Here is a 14,681-nt window from a genome sequence, read left to right as displayed (position 1 = left end):
AGGAAGCGAGTGTTTAAAGTTTATATGACCAAAAATTATATTATTGGGGGCGAGAACTTATGGAGTCGCCTCGCTTGCGTAGTGTAAGGGATCACGCGGCGCGCTGCCTACAGGTTTGGCCTAATGTGCACAATAAAAACACCGCGCGGCAGCCAACCTGGACATTTCTGTGTGTACTATCAAAAAAAGGGAAGTTCTTTTACTGTCAAAATAATACTCTCGGGCAAACTGGAAGCCCAGAATCGTTTACAGACGCTATCTCTTTACCGAATGCGTACAGTGAACGCCACTGCGCGCGGTCGCCGTGATGGAGTCTCCCAAACCAGCTTTTTGCGTGAAAGGTAGGCAAACGCTGAGAGCAAACTATGTGAAATATGTTCTTGTAATGTGTCTGTAGAACCAAATGCAGCATAACAGAATGAAGCCTCAATGCAGCGATCGCTGAAGGAAAACGGTGGAAGGATGATGATGACTTGGCAGTGAAGGAATTACCAGAACGAATGAAGGCGATGAAATGAAGACGACGTAATTACGATGACGGAATGACGATGACGACCTGACAATGCCGGCCTGTTTGTCTACGAGCTCACGTCAGCGCTTACGTTAGATCACCTGCCACCAGGGCCGCCCCAGTTTTCAACATATCCCGTGCTTGTGTGTATTATATAGGGTACCAGCCAATCATGCGAAACAACACCGCCAAATATACATTGTTACGGATGTAGAATGGATTTATTTAGAGTGAAAAGGGTAGAGAGAGAGAGAGAGAAGTGGTTCTTGTGGGGAAGGAGGAAAGGATAGCACTATTTTCTGCAACCCATGCGGGAGCACGGATCAGCGCCAGCAGGGTGGAGGAGATGGGATTAAAAGAGAGAGAGGGTAGGCGAGAGAAAAGTAGAGGGTCGTAGAGATGGAAGCGAAGTAGTGGCGGATCAGGAAGCCCGAGATGGTGGGATGGCCGTTAGGCCATCCGTCTTTGTAGAAATTTCCTGTAGTCTTTCCGAGAGCCCCGATGAGTCGAGGTACTCGACGACATTTAGGAAGGCTGGTAGAGAAGACATGGTTCGGTCTGAAACAGCCGATCACCCAATACCCTCGCGCCGCTTCATCTTCGTCTTTCGCGCTCCTCCAGTGCAGCGTTACATTTTCCTCCGGGGCAGACGAAGGTCACCAAGCAAGTCAGAGTGCGCGGTGATGGTATAATTTCAATCGTGCGACGTGCACAACTTGAGTCTTCCATGAACGGTGGTCATCAACCATCACTTTAGCGATGACATAGGTCATAGGTCAACCATCACTTTAGCGATGACATTGATTAACCTGTTACATAATCAACGCACACGATTATCCAGCGGCAGCCAGAGTAAGATTTGGGGAAGGGACCGAGCAAATCTATACCCACTTTCTCAAAAGGTGAAGTCAGCGGTCTAACCGGTTGCTGAGTTCCTTCAGGAGCTGTAGTCGGTTGTTTATGACGTTGGCAGACATCCCAGCAGGAAACATACTGCTTGGTTGCCTTCCACGATTGAGGCCAATATAAACGTTGTCGGAAGCAATGGAGTGTTTGAGCGAATCCAAGGTGACCGGGTCAGTTCGTCATGCATGGCCCGAAGTACAGCAAGCCGCAGGCATTTCGGGACGACGAGTAGCAGTGGAGTACCGTTCATAGTAAAATATTTTGCGCGCACAATTGACAAGGACACAGCGCTCGTGTGTCTCCCTTCACTGTGCCCTTGTCAATTGTGCGCGCAAAATATTTTACTATGAATTCGTACCAACTCGCCCAACTATCAGTTCTGCTGGAGTACTGTCGTTTGAATAATTCTTGTGGTAAAAAAGGCCGTCCCGAATCACAAGTGGCGTAGCCCGTTCGGATCTGTGGGCAACGACTTCTTCATCATACATTGCAAGTGATCTGAATAGTTGGGGAATCGTCGACTGATGCCTGAAGGCGCTACAGCTGTTCGTACATCAGTTGTGGCTTGCTCCTGAAATTTTGCCAATTTAATTTCGACTGGCAGCGTAACAGGCTCCGTAGAAGCGTTTACTATCCACAAGAAAGCGCGCCCGTCGATGGCTTGAACAAGAGATCGAGGGACCAACACATTCATCTTAATCGTGTTGTTATGATCTGGCTGGACAAGAGCGCTGCATGATCCCATCTGGACACGTGAAGAACTCGCGGGAACAAACATGGCTGTCCGACCAGGCAGTAACACATCTTCAGACAGCGAAAAGACGCCAAATTGATCGGTCTGCAGATCATCAAGTATGGCCATTGGCAACGTGTTCCTTAGTAAAATCTTCCAGTCCCGCAATGAAGTGTAGCGCTGCATTCACGTAGAAAATATATGCCTAAAATACGATCATGAGTGGCGTGCACCAATTCAGTGAACTCGGCTGTAAAGCTCTGTGCCCTGATTGCGACCAAAACCGAACAAAGACCAACAGGGCGGAACATTTCACCTCCAACGGCACGGAAAGTTTCTTTGCGATCCCACGCGAACATAACTTTCTGCCCTAAGCGATCGTTGAAGCGAAGGCTCATAAATGAAATAGTGACACCCGTATCGACGAGAGCAGTAGTATTTACACCGTGTGTGTAAATACTACTGCTCTCGTCGGTACGGATGTCACTATTTCATTTATGGGCCTTCGCTTCGTGTGTGTGTGTGCGTGTGTGTACACACGCACGCACGCACACCCACCCACCCACACAAACACACACACACACATACACACACACACACACACACACACACACACACACACACACACACACACACACACACAAACACACACAAACTCCGTGTATTTACACACACGGTGTAAATACTACTGCTCTCGTCGATACGGGTGTCATAATTTCATTTATGAGCCTTCGATTTATGAGCCTTTGCTTCGTGTGTGTGTGTACACACACACACACACACACACACATGTACAGTCGCGGATAGAATAAAATGGACCACAGTATCTCCGAAAACGTTGAATTCCCGAGCAGCCTGTAGCAGTAACCAGTAAAACTGCCCACGACAACGTTGTTCGCATATTCTAGTCGAGGTCCAAAATGCAAATACCAGATTGCGTTGTGAGGTTGCGGAGATATTGCGCTTTTTCTTAGATTTCATGGTCCATAATATTCTGTCCGCGACTGTACGTGCGTACATACGTACGTCGGCGGCGTGTAAGGCAGGTACGACCACTGTTTCCGCAAACGATGGACTCCAAATGGCGCGGGCGCGTCTTCGTGCACATGATCTGCGTACGCCGAAAAACGTGGCGCTCTTTGCTGGTGGCGGCGATAAAAGTACGCAATATGTCCTCGGGAACCGCAGGCGTAGCAAACGGGTAGGTCGTGGTTGAAGCTAAATGGAGCAGGTACGCGTGGCGCCGGGTATGATTCTGCGAGAGCATGTCGTCGCATCGGGTATTCCGCAGGAACACGTCGTGGTGTTGGGTAGGGCTCCGTATTGTCACGACGGACTGTTGAGGACTGGCGGCGACTGAAATTCGCCGGGAGAGATTGAAAACACGTGTTATTTAAGAGTAGTGCTTCAGAAGGCAGTCGGCGCTCGATGCGACGTTCTAGCTACCAGGATGGTGGTTCGGGAATGCACTCGTCAAACGCGCACTGATAAGCAGAACCTACTCTCTGAAGTCGTGCTAGCTCATCGTGAAGCAATCAACGCACGACGGAGGCGATGTCATCGCAAGCAGCGGCGTCCATACTTGCAACTGTGGTGACGTTGTCCAAGCGCCCGAACTTGGGTAAGGTCCTTCGGGTCTTCAGAGCTTCCAACGCGCGAGATTGCAGCCTGAATTCGGAAGGAGTGTTCAGGTTTTCTTTCGCCATTAAAAAATTGTAGACGTCTTCAGCGATGCTTTTTGTCAGATTTCCTACTTTTTCTTCATCCGGCATATTCGCGTTTACAACTCCGCATAGCTCCAATATTTCTTCAGTATACGTTTTACACGTTTCACCAGGCAATTGGGCTGTGCACGAAAGCGTGTGTTCCGCTTCCTTGTTTTTGCAATTCGAATCGCCAAAGCAGACTTTCAATTTATGGACAGAAGTTTCCCAAGTGGTCAGTAGACGTTCATGATTGTCGAACTAAAGTAAAGCCGTACCGGCGAGAAAAAGTGCAACGTTCACAAGCTGCGCTGACGTACTCCACCCGTTATGCCAACTTACTCTTTCGTAGTGTCTCAGCCAGTCATCCACGTCTTCATCTGCTATACCTGAGGATATGCGTGTTTCCAGCGTCTAGTAGCTAGGTTGCCTTCGTCTCTGGCTGGCTTGAACGATGCCTTCTTCGATGGTGTTCATTAAGCGGCGTGCTTGGGCGTCGGCAATGCTTGTTGGCTCTGGTGGTAGTCCAGCCAGGCGTCTGCTTCTGCAAGATCTGTAGGACTGGGTTGTCCAGGACGTCCAGTACCCAGCACTTCCACCACTTGTTACGGATGTAGAACGTATTTATGTACAGTGAAATGGGCAGAAAAGACATGGGACGGTCTGAAACAGCCGATCACCCAAAACCTTCGCGCCGCTTCTTCTTCCTCTCCCACGCTCCTCCAGTGCGGCGTTACAATATTCACAACTATATCCGCCGAGAGAATGACCGACCCATCAGCAGCCAGCAGCCACAAGAAACCTGGGAGGACCGGCAAAGAAAGATTCGTTTACAAACACGTCGTCATTACGTCTCGCGCACGGAAAGACTACGAGCCATGCTTTCAGGCAGCAATAACAAATAATGCCATTGGCCTTGGGGCCATCGCGGAATACCTCGCATATGCTAACAATGATTTCAGTCTACTGTGTGGTATTGAATGCAATTTGTCGGCTCTGAGAAACTGGTTTCCTTTATATGGAACTTCCGTACTGTGTTGTCTAAGCTTGCTGTTCCTCTGCATGACCAAAGGCTGGCGTCGACGATCACTGTCCACGTGGAAAGCGAGCTGGTTCTTCGTGAAGCCGTCGACATGACTACCATCGCGGGCTTGCCTCTCCAGCAGTCCATGGGCGCCTACGATGTCACTGGCGTCTGCGTGTTACTGGGTCCTTACTTGGCACCACTGGCGGCTAGCATCTGCACGCAGCTCGAGAGGCGCGAACAGTACGGTGAGAGAACGCCCAACACTTGTCGCGGTTCATGAAACTGTCGTGTGTGGAATGCCTTATTGGTTGCTTGCAGTGGAATCGTGTAGAAGCTTATTGTGAGTCCGATGAAAATAAACGTAGATAGATAGACACATAGACAGATAGGATAGATATGCAGATAGGAGACAGACAGAAAGACAGATAGGATCTGACGCGTTGAATGCGGAATGTTTGCATCAGTCTCGTCGTTCTTGAAGCGAAGCTTTCTTTGTCTCATTCTTCGAATTTACCACTACTCCTGCTGCTACTGCCGCTGTCTTGCACGTCACGTCTGGAGGGGGTTCAGAGCGTGTGTATGCATGGCACGAGCCTGGTAAACAGGGAAGCCAACGCGAGAAACTCGTTTGGACCTTTTCATCGTGTCGCCACAATACCACCTCGACGGCTATAATTACTCGTGACGCCCCGCAACACCACTGAAGAAACTGCAGCACTTGCCTTTGTGCCAACGTGCAACAGTCCGGAGGGGAGGTAGGTAGAATGTTAGAGAGGACGTAGCGAGAGGAAGCATCCGATAGGTAGAACCGACGCAGTTACGAAACGAATGAATAGCAGCCTTACCACTCTTCGCTCGCAGCCAGCACCAATCGGGGAGGGCGGAGAAGGGAAAGTGTGACGTAAAAAGACAAGGAAACTCTCATACTAGACATGGCAGCAGTTGCGGAGGAATCGCATCAATTTATATCCACCCCCCCCCCCCCCCCCAAGGTATGCTACAGTACATTTATACTACTTCAAAAAAATAAACATGATGAAAATTTACGAAGCTGATAATTGGTGCAGGGCGTGTGGACGCAAAGCCGCATTAAAGCTCCGTAGAGCATGTAGACCTCAGCGACCTGCCGTGAAATCAGCACTGCTGTGCCCGCCGCAGTACCTCTGTGGCAGCAATGGCGTTTCTAGAGGTCATGGGTTCGCTCCCGAGCATGACAGCCGCATTTTGAGGTCGGCTAAATGCAAAAATATTTGTGTACTGAGACTTAGGCGCACGCTAAAGAATCCCGGGGAATCAAAATTGAAACGGAGCGCCCTACTGCCGCGTGCCTCAGATTGTGGGCTTCGCACATAATGCCCCATAATTTAATTACTGTGGAGCACATATGCCCCGATGCGTTTCACCGTGTGAGGCAATCAAAGTGCTGACCTTCTCGAAGGTTAGGAACAATGGCGCACAACAACGCCTCAAGCAAACAAGTCTCGTTGTGGTAATTAAATTAAAATAAATTATGCGGCTTTACGCGCCAAGACCACTTTCTGATTACGAGGTACGCCGTAGTGGAGGACCACCTGGGGTTCGTTAGCGTACACCTAAATCAAAGCACGCGGGTGTTTTTGCCCCCATCAAAATGTGGCCGCCGTGGCCGGGATTCGATTCCGCTACCTCGTGATTAGCAGCCCAACACCATAGCCACTGAGTGACTACGGTGGGTAAGTCTCGCTGTGTGTTCTGTTCATGTCGACAAACAGCATTGGTGCACGCAAGGCAAGGCCTAACGTCAAGACACCACTCTAGTATTGCACTAAACGCTGAGAACCTAAACGTTCACCGTAAACCAACAATTACCGTCAATTAATGCAAACAGCCAGCAAAGCTCCGCTTACATCGATTCTCACAGTCCATGAGACTCACATAATTTTTCCGGTGTTTTACTTGCATGCGCCACGCTTACGTTCTTCAAAAATGAGGTGAATAGCTCGAAAGCAGGTCTTGATAAGTAAATGTCAGGTTGTTTCATTTTGTCCAGCGTAACTTAACCCCGAACCTTAGGCAAAATGAAATTTTTTTCCCTTGCGTCCATATCATGCCTGTTTAGCAGCTAAACAGAAACTCTCAGTATAGAAAAATTTAGAGGCGCTTTTATTGTGCCTATAAATGCATATTCCCATGTTGGAGCCTTGATAGGAATTTCGAGCCTAAAAATTCATTTTTCCGTTTTTTCGACCTAGCCTTACTTTTATAGGACGTATACGGGGTGACCATCTTAAACTTCTGCGGAATTTCTAGATATCGCCTGTAGCAGATTGCGTAACTCTTATTCTTGAGCTGGATTATTCAAAGAGGTGGACATTACGAGCAGGCAAGTCAAAACACATTTTCACATAATTAAAGAAAACACTAACTAAGTTTCTAATGACTTATTTTACGACACGTATTCCAATGTATGCACTGTAGCCGGTGAGTTTGCAAGGCGAATCCACTAAAAATGAACCTCCAGGTTGGAACCAGTTTTGAAATATTATGTCCCACAATGAATACACGGGGAATGCGGGAGGTGAAAATTCAAGACGATGAGCAAAACGAGAACAAGGTGAAAGCAGGAGCCAACGTTAAGATAAGTGAACTTGTCTTCTTCAAGGTGACGTATGCTTTCCTCGCCACAGTATATATAGGTGGTGTTAGACGAAATGTCGGACAAAAATGCATGCGCGTTCTACAGTTATTTTTGCTCCTCAAGGCATAAAAGAGCGTTTTTGTTTTAAAAAGTGGAACAACACTGCATTTTTGGGGCGTGTTTGAGTGCGCATATCGCGAAAGTTTTGTGATTGAGGAAACTTCGAAATTCAGTGTGAATACGACTTGCAACCTCACCAGCTACGATCCATAAATTGAATGAGCCGTAAAATAAATAATTAGGAAATTACTTAGATTCTTTTTTAATTTATTGGATAGGTGTTTCAATTCGTCGTGCTAGTAATGCCCGCCTCACTGAATAATACAGTTGAAGAATAGCATTACGTAATCTGCAACAGGCAATATTTCGACCAACTACGGAATTCTGCAGTGTGCACTCAATGTACGGTACACGGGGCGTGCAATCGTGGAGTGCGGTATTGCAGAAGAGATTACTTACTTGGGCATGTTGGTAAGAAACTTTTTTATTTAAGTGGCGTAGAAACATAGCCCTGAGTGCCACGGGCTTTGCTTATTTGTACCAAATTACCGGTAAGCGTTGTTGTTGGCAATTGGAGAGCTGCAGAACGCTCATTGATACTCACATGTTTCACGTGTTCTGCGGCTTAGATTTTTTTCAGAAGCAGGAAAAAAGGATACGGAGCCACTTAACCGTGCGTTCCACAACGAACAATCTTGCAACGCAATCTTGTATTTAGCGTGCTTGCATGAAATAACATAAAGTAAAAAAAATAAAGCCCTAACATGTCACTTCTGTCCCGTCACTTTCGGTTGCTTTATAAAATAACGTGAGGTAAAGGTTGCAGATTCGTAATAAAAAAATGAAACCGCTAGTGCAGGGTTTTCTTTCGAATAACGATTATCCTGAAGCATGAAATAAGGTCTATGCTGTGGATATGTAATAAGTGGCTTTTTTCTGGGACGTGTGCTACTGTCGATTCTTTGAAGTGCGTAAGTATGTCTATGCTTACCCAATGAGAAAAACCGGCCTGTTCATCCGTCTGTCACGTAAGGCGGTCGCTATCAATACAGAGCGCAAAGCAGCAGCGAACGAATTCACCTTAATGCTGCCTCTGGCTTCAACGCGAACTAAGCGGCGAGAAGACTCGGCCCCTGTCGCAGGTTCCTTTTGATTGCTTTCAAGGTAGGGCCCGCGCGGCCGCGCCATACGCAGCCGCAGCCAGAGAAGAAAGTCTCCCCTACCTCCCGCAGACTGGAGCCTTGCAAGCGATGGAGGAAGACGGCGCGCTACTTGTTCTCGTTCCTCCCTTGCACGGCCGCGCCATACGCAGCCGCAGCCAGAGTAGAAAGTCTCCCCTACCTCCCGCAGACTGGAGCCTTGCAAGCGATGGAGGAAGACGGCGCGCTACTTGTTCTCGTTCCTCCCTTGCACGGCCGCACCATACGCAGCCGCAGCCAGAGTAGAAAGTCTCCCCTACCTCCCGCAGACTGGAGCCTTGCAAGCGATGGAGGAAGACGGCGCGCTACTTGCCCTCGTTCCTCCCGTGCACGGCCGCGCCATACGCAGCCGCAGCCAGAGTAGAAAGTCTCCCCTACCTCCCGCAGACTGGAGCCTTGCAAGCGATGGAGGAAGACGGCGCGCTACTTGTTCTCGTTCCTCCCTTGCACGGCCGCGCCATACGCAGCCGCAGCCAGAGTAGAAAGTCTCCCCTACCTCCCGCAGACTGGAGCCTTGCAAGCGATGGAGGAAGACGGCGCGCTACTTGCCCTCGTTCCTCCCGTGCACGGCCGCGCCATACGCAGCCGCAGCCAGAGTAGAAAGTCTCCCCTACCTCCCGCAGACTGGAGCCTTGCAAGCGATGGAGGAAGACGGCGCGCTACTTGCCCTCGTTCCTCCCGTGCACGGCCGCGCCATACGCAGCCGCAGCCAGAGTAGAAAGTCTTCCCTACCTCCCGCAGACTGGAGCCTTGCAAGCGATGGAGGAAGACGGCGCGCTACTTGCCCTCGTTCCTCCCGTGCACGGCCGCGCCATACGCAGCCGCAGCCAGAGTAGAAAGTCTCCCCTACCTCCCGCAGACAGGAGCCTTGCAAGCGATGGAGGAAGACGGCGCGCTACTTGTTCTCGTTCCTCCCTTGCACGGCCGCGCCATACGCAGCCGCAGCCAGAGTAGAAAGTCTCCCCTACCTCCCGCAGACTGGAGCCTTGCAAGCGATGGAGGAAGACGGCGCGCTACTTGTTCTCGTTCCTCCCTTGCACGGCCGCGCCATACGCAGCCGCAGCCAGAGTAGAAAGTCTCCCCTACCTCCCGCAGACTGGAGCCTTGCAAGCGATGGAGGAAGACGGCGCGCTACTTGCCCTCGTTCCTCCCGTGCACGGCCGCGCCATACGCAGCCGCAGCCAGAGTAGAAAGTCTCCCCTACCTCCCGCAGACTGGAGCCTTGCAAGCGATGGAGGAAGACGGCGCGCTACTTGCCCTCGTTCCTCCCGTGCACGGCCGCGCCATACGCAGCCGCAGCCAGAGTAGAAAGTCTTCCCTACCTCCCGCAGACTGGAGCCTTGCAAGCGGTGGAGGAAGACGGCGCGCTACTTGCCCTCGTTCCTCCCGTGCACGGCCGCGCCATACGCAGCCGCAGCCAGAGTAGAAAGTCTCCCCTACCTTCCCCAGACTGGAGCCTTGCACGGTATGGAGAAAGACGGCGCGCTACTTGCCCTCGTTCCTCCCTTGCACGGCCGCGCCATACGCAGCCGCAGCCAGAGTAGAAAGTCTCCCCTACCTCTCCCAGACTGGAGCCTTGCACGGTATGGAGAAAGACGGCGCGCTACTTGCCCTCGTTCCTCCCTTGCACGGCCGCGCCATACGCAGCCGCAGCCAGAGTAGAAAGTCTCACCCACCTCCCCCAGACTGGAGCCTTGCACGGTATGGAGGAAGACGGCGCGCTACTTGCCCTCGTTCCTCCCTTGCACGGCCGCGCCATACGCAGCCGCAGCCAGAGTAGAAAGTCTCCCCTACCTCTCCCAGACTGGAGCCTTGCACGGTATGGAGAAAGACGGCGCGCTACTTGCCCTCGTTCCTCCCTTGCACGGCCGCGCCATACGCAGCCGCAGCCAGAGTAGAAAGTCTCACCCACCTCCCCCAGACTGGAGCCTTGCACGGTATGGAGGAAGACGGCGCGCTACTTGCCCTCGTTCCTCCCGTGCACGGTCGCGCCACACGCAGCCGCAGCCAGAGTAGAAAGTCTCCCCTACCTCCCCCAGACTGGAGCCTTGCACGGTATGGAGAAAGACGGCGCGCTACTTGCCCTCGTTCCTCCCTTGCACGGCCGCGCCATACGCAGCCGCAGCCAGAGTAGAAAGTCTCCCCTACCTCCCCCAGACTGGAGCCTTGCACGGTATGGAGAAAGACGGCGCGCTACTTGCCCTCGTTCCTCCTTTGCACGGCCGCGCCATACGCAGCCGCAGACAGAGTAGAAAGTCTCCCCTACCTCCCCCAGACTGGAGCCTTGCACGGTATGAAGAAAGACGGCGCGCTACTTGCCCTCGTTCCTCCCTTGCACGGCCGCGCCATACGCAGCCGCAGCTAGAGTAGAAAGTGTCCCCTACCTCCCCCATACTGGAGCCTTGCACGGTATGGAGAAAGACGGCGCGCTACTTGCCCTCGTTCCTCCCGTGCACGGTCACGCCACACGCAGCCGCAGCCAGAGTAGAAAGTGTCCCCTACCTCCCCCATACTGGAGCCTTGCACGTGATGGAGGAAGACGGCGCGCTACTTGCCCTCGTTCCTCCCTTGCACGGCCGCGCCATACGCAGCCGCAGCCAGAGTAGAAAGTCTCCCCTACCTCCCCCAGACTGGAGCCTTGCACGGTATGGAGAAAGACGGCGCGCTACTTGCCATCGTTCCTCCCTTGCACGGCCGCGCCATACGCAGCCGCAGCCAGAGTAGAAAGTCTCCCCCACCTCCCCCAGACTGGAGCCTTGCACGTGATGGAGGAAGATGGCGCGCTACTTGCCCTCGTTCCTCCCTTGCACGGCCGCGCCATACGCAGCCGCAGCTAGAGTAGAAAGTGTCCCCTACCTCCCCCATACTGGAGCCTTGCACGGTATGGAGAAAGACGGCGCGCTACTTGCCCTCGTTCCTCCCTTGCCCGGCCGCGCCATACGCAGCCGCAGCTAGAGTAGAAAGTGTCCCCTACCTCCCCCATACTGGAGCCTTGCACGTGATGGAGGAAGACGGCGCGCTACTTGCCCTCGTTCCTCCTTTGCACGGCCGCGCCATACGCAGCAGCAGGCAGAGTAGAAAGTCTCCCCTACGTCCCCCAGACTGGAGCCTTGCACGGTATGGAGAAAGACGGCGCGCTACTTGCCCTCGTTCCTCCCTTGCACGGCCGCGCCATACGCAGCCGCAGCCAGAGTAGAAAGTGTCCCCTACCTCCCCCATACTGGAGCCTTGCACGTGATGGAGGAAGACGGCGCGCTACTTGCCCTTGTTCCTCCCTTGCACGGCCGCGCCATACGCAGCCGCAGCCAGAGTAGAAAGTCTCCCCCACCTCCCCCAGACTGGAGCCTTGCACGGTATGGAGGAAGACGGCGCGCTACTTGCCCTCGTTCCTCCCGTGCACGGCCGCGCCACACGCAGCCGCAGCCAGAGTAGAAAGTGTCCCCTACCTCCCCCAGACTGGAGCCTTGCACGGTATGGAGAAAGACGGCGCGCTACTTGCCCTCGTTCCTCCCTTGCACGGCCGCGCCATACGCAGCCGCAGCCAGAGTAGAAAGTCTCCCCTGCCTCCCCCAGACTGGAGCCTTGCACGGTATGGAGAAAGACGGCGCGCTACTTGCCCTCGTTCCTCCCTTGCACGGCCGCGCCATACGCAGCCGCAGCCAGAGTAGAAAGTCTCCCCTACCTCCCGCAGACTGGAGCCTTGCAAGCGAAGGAGGAAGACGGCGCGCTACTTGCCCTCGTTCCTCCCGTGCACGGCTGCGCCATACGCAGCCGCAGCCAGAGTAGAAAGTCTCCCCTACCTTCCCCAGACTGGAGCCTTGCACGGTATGGAGAAAGACGGCGCGCTACTTGCCCTCGTTCCTCCCTTGCACGGCCGCGCCATACGCAGCCGCAGCCAGAGTAGAAAGTCTCCCCTACCTCTCCCAGACTGGAGCCTTGCACGGTATGGAGAAAGACGGCGCGCTACTTGCCCTCGTTCCTCCCTTGCACGGCCGCGCCATACGCAGCCGCAGCCAGAGTAGAAAGTCTCACCCACCTCCCCCAGACTGGAGCCTTGCACGGTATGGAGGAAGACGGCGCGCTACTTGCCCTCGTTCCTCCCTTGCACGGCCGCGCCATACGCAGCCGCAGCCAGAGTAGAAAGTATCCTCTACCTCTCCCAGACTGGAGCCTTGCACGGTATGGAGAAAGACGGCGCGCTACTTGCCCTCGTTCCTCCCTTGCACGGCCGCGCCATACGCAGCCGCAGCCAGAGTAGAAAGTCTCACCCACCTCCCCCAGACTGGAGCCTTGCACGGTATGGAGGAAGACGGCGCGCTACTTGCCCTCGTTCCTCCCGTGCACGGTCGCGCCACACGCAGCCGCAGCCAGAGTAGAAAATCTCCCCTACCTCCCCCAGACTGGAGCCTTGCACGGTATGGAGAAAGACGGCGCGCTACTTGCCCTCGTTCCTCCCTTGCACGGCCGCGCCATACGCAGCCGCAGCCAGAGTAGAAAGTCTCCCCTACCTCCCCCAGACTGGAGCCTTGCATGGTATGGAGAAAGACGGCGCGCTACTTGCCCTCGTTCCTCCTTTGCACGGCCGCGCCATACGCAGCCGCAGCCAGAGTAGAAAGTCTCCCCTACCTCCCCCAGACTGGAGCCTTGCACGGTATGGAGAAAGACGGCGCGCTACTTGCCCTCGTTCCTCCCTTGCACGGCCGCGCCATACGCAGCCGCAGCCAGAGTAGAAAGTGTCCCCTACCTCCCCCAGAGTGGAGCCTTGCACGGTATGGAGAAAGACGGCGCGCTACTTGCCCTCGTTCCTCCCTTGCACGGCCGCGCCATACGCAGCCGCAGCCAGAGTAGAAAGTCTCCCCCACCTCCCCCAGACTGGAGCCTTGCACGTGATGGAGGAAGATGGCGCGCTACTTATCCTCGTTCCTCCCTTGCACGGCCGCGCCATACGCAGCCGCAGCTAGAGTAGAAAGTGTCCCCTACCTCCCCCATACTGGAGCCTTGCACGTGATGGAGGAAGACGGCGCGCTACTTGCCCTCGTTCCTCCCTTGCACGGCCGCGCCATACGCAGCCGCAGCCAGAGTAGAAAGTCTCCCCTACCTCCCCCATACTGGAGCCTTGCACGTGATGGAGGAAGACGGCGCGCTACTTGCCCTCGTTCCTCGCTTGCACGGCCGCGCCATACGCAGCCGCAGCCAGAGTAGAAAGTCTCCCCTACCTCCCCCAGACTGGAGCCTTGCACGTGATGGAGAAAGACGGCGCGCTACTTGCCCTCGTTCCTCCCGTGCACGGCCGCGCCATACGCAGCCGCAGCCAGAGTAGAAAGTGTCCCCTACCTCCCCCATACTGGAGCCTTGCACGTGATGGAGGAAGACGGCGCGCTACTTGCCCTCGTTCCTCCCTTGCACGGCCGCGCCATACGCAGCCGCAGCCAGAGTAGAAAGTCTCCCCCTACCTCCCCCATACTGGAGCCTTGCACGTGATGGAGGAAGACGGCGCGCTACTTGCCCTCGTTCCTCCCTTGCACGGCCGCGCCATACGCAGCCGCAGCCAGAGTAGAAAGTCTCCCCTACCTCCCCCATACTGGAGCCTTGCACGTGATGGAGGAAGACGGCGCGCTACTTGCCCTCGTTCCTCCCGTGCACGGCCGCGCCATACGCAGCCGCAGCCAGAGTAGGAAGTCTCCCCTACCTCCCCCAGACTGGAGCCTTGCACGGTATGGAGAAAGACGGCGCGCTACTTGCCCTCGTTCCTCCCTTGCACGGCCGCGCCATACGCAGCCGCAGCCAGAGTAGAAAGTCTCCCCTAGCTCCCGCAGACTGGAGCCTTGCAAGCGATGGAGGAAGACGGCGCGCTACTTGCCCTCGTTCCTCCCGTGCACGGCCGCGCCATACGCAGCCGCAGCCAGAGTAGAAAGTCTCCCCTAC

General features: G+C 54.2%; 1 protein-coding gene across 4 annotated transcripts in view; it reads left to right on the top strand.

The window, feature by feature from the left end:
* LOC139055355 (urease accessory protein UreD-like) overlaps window positions 1-14,681 on the top strand; it is a 91,705-nt gene that overhangs the window by 25,629 nt on the left and 51,395 nt on the right. For all 4 annotated transcript variants that reach the window (XR_011511700.1, XM_070532787.1, XM_070532788.1 and 1 more), the window contains exon 5: window positions 4,926-5,125. Coding sequence is in view for 3 of the 4 variants with exons in the window: in XM_070532787.1 (XP_070388888.1) it covers window positions 4,926-5,125 (200 nt within the window). In the remaining variant the exon portion in view is untranslated. The remainder of the gene's footprint in view (window positions 1-4,925; window positions 5,126-14,681) is intronic.

This window comes from Dermacentor albipictus, chromosome 2, assembly GCF_038994185.2.
Source record: "Dermacentor albipictus isolate Rhodes 1998 colony chromosome 2, USDA_Dalb.pri_finalv2, whole genome shotgun sequence".
NCBI lineage: Eukaryota > Metazoa > Arthropoda > Arachnida > Ixodida > Ixodidae > Dermacentor > Dermacentor albipictus.
Note: the sequence above shows the minus strand (reverse complement) of the source record. Positions and strands in the feature narration are given on the sequence as shown.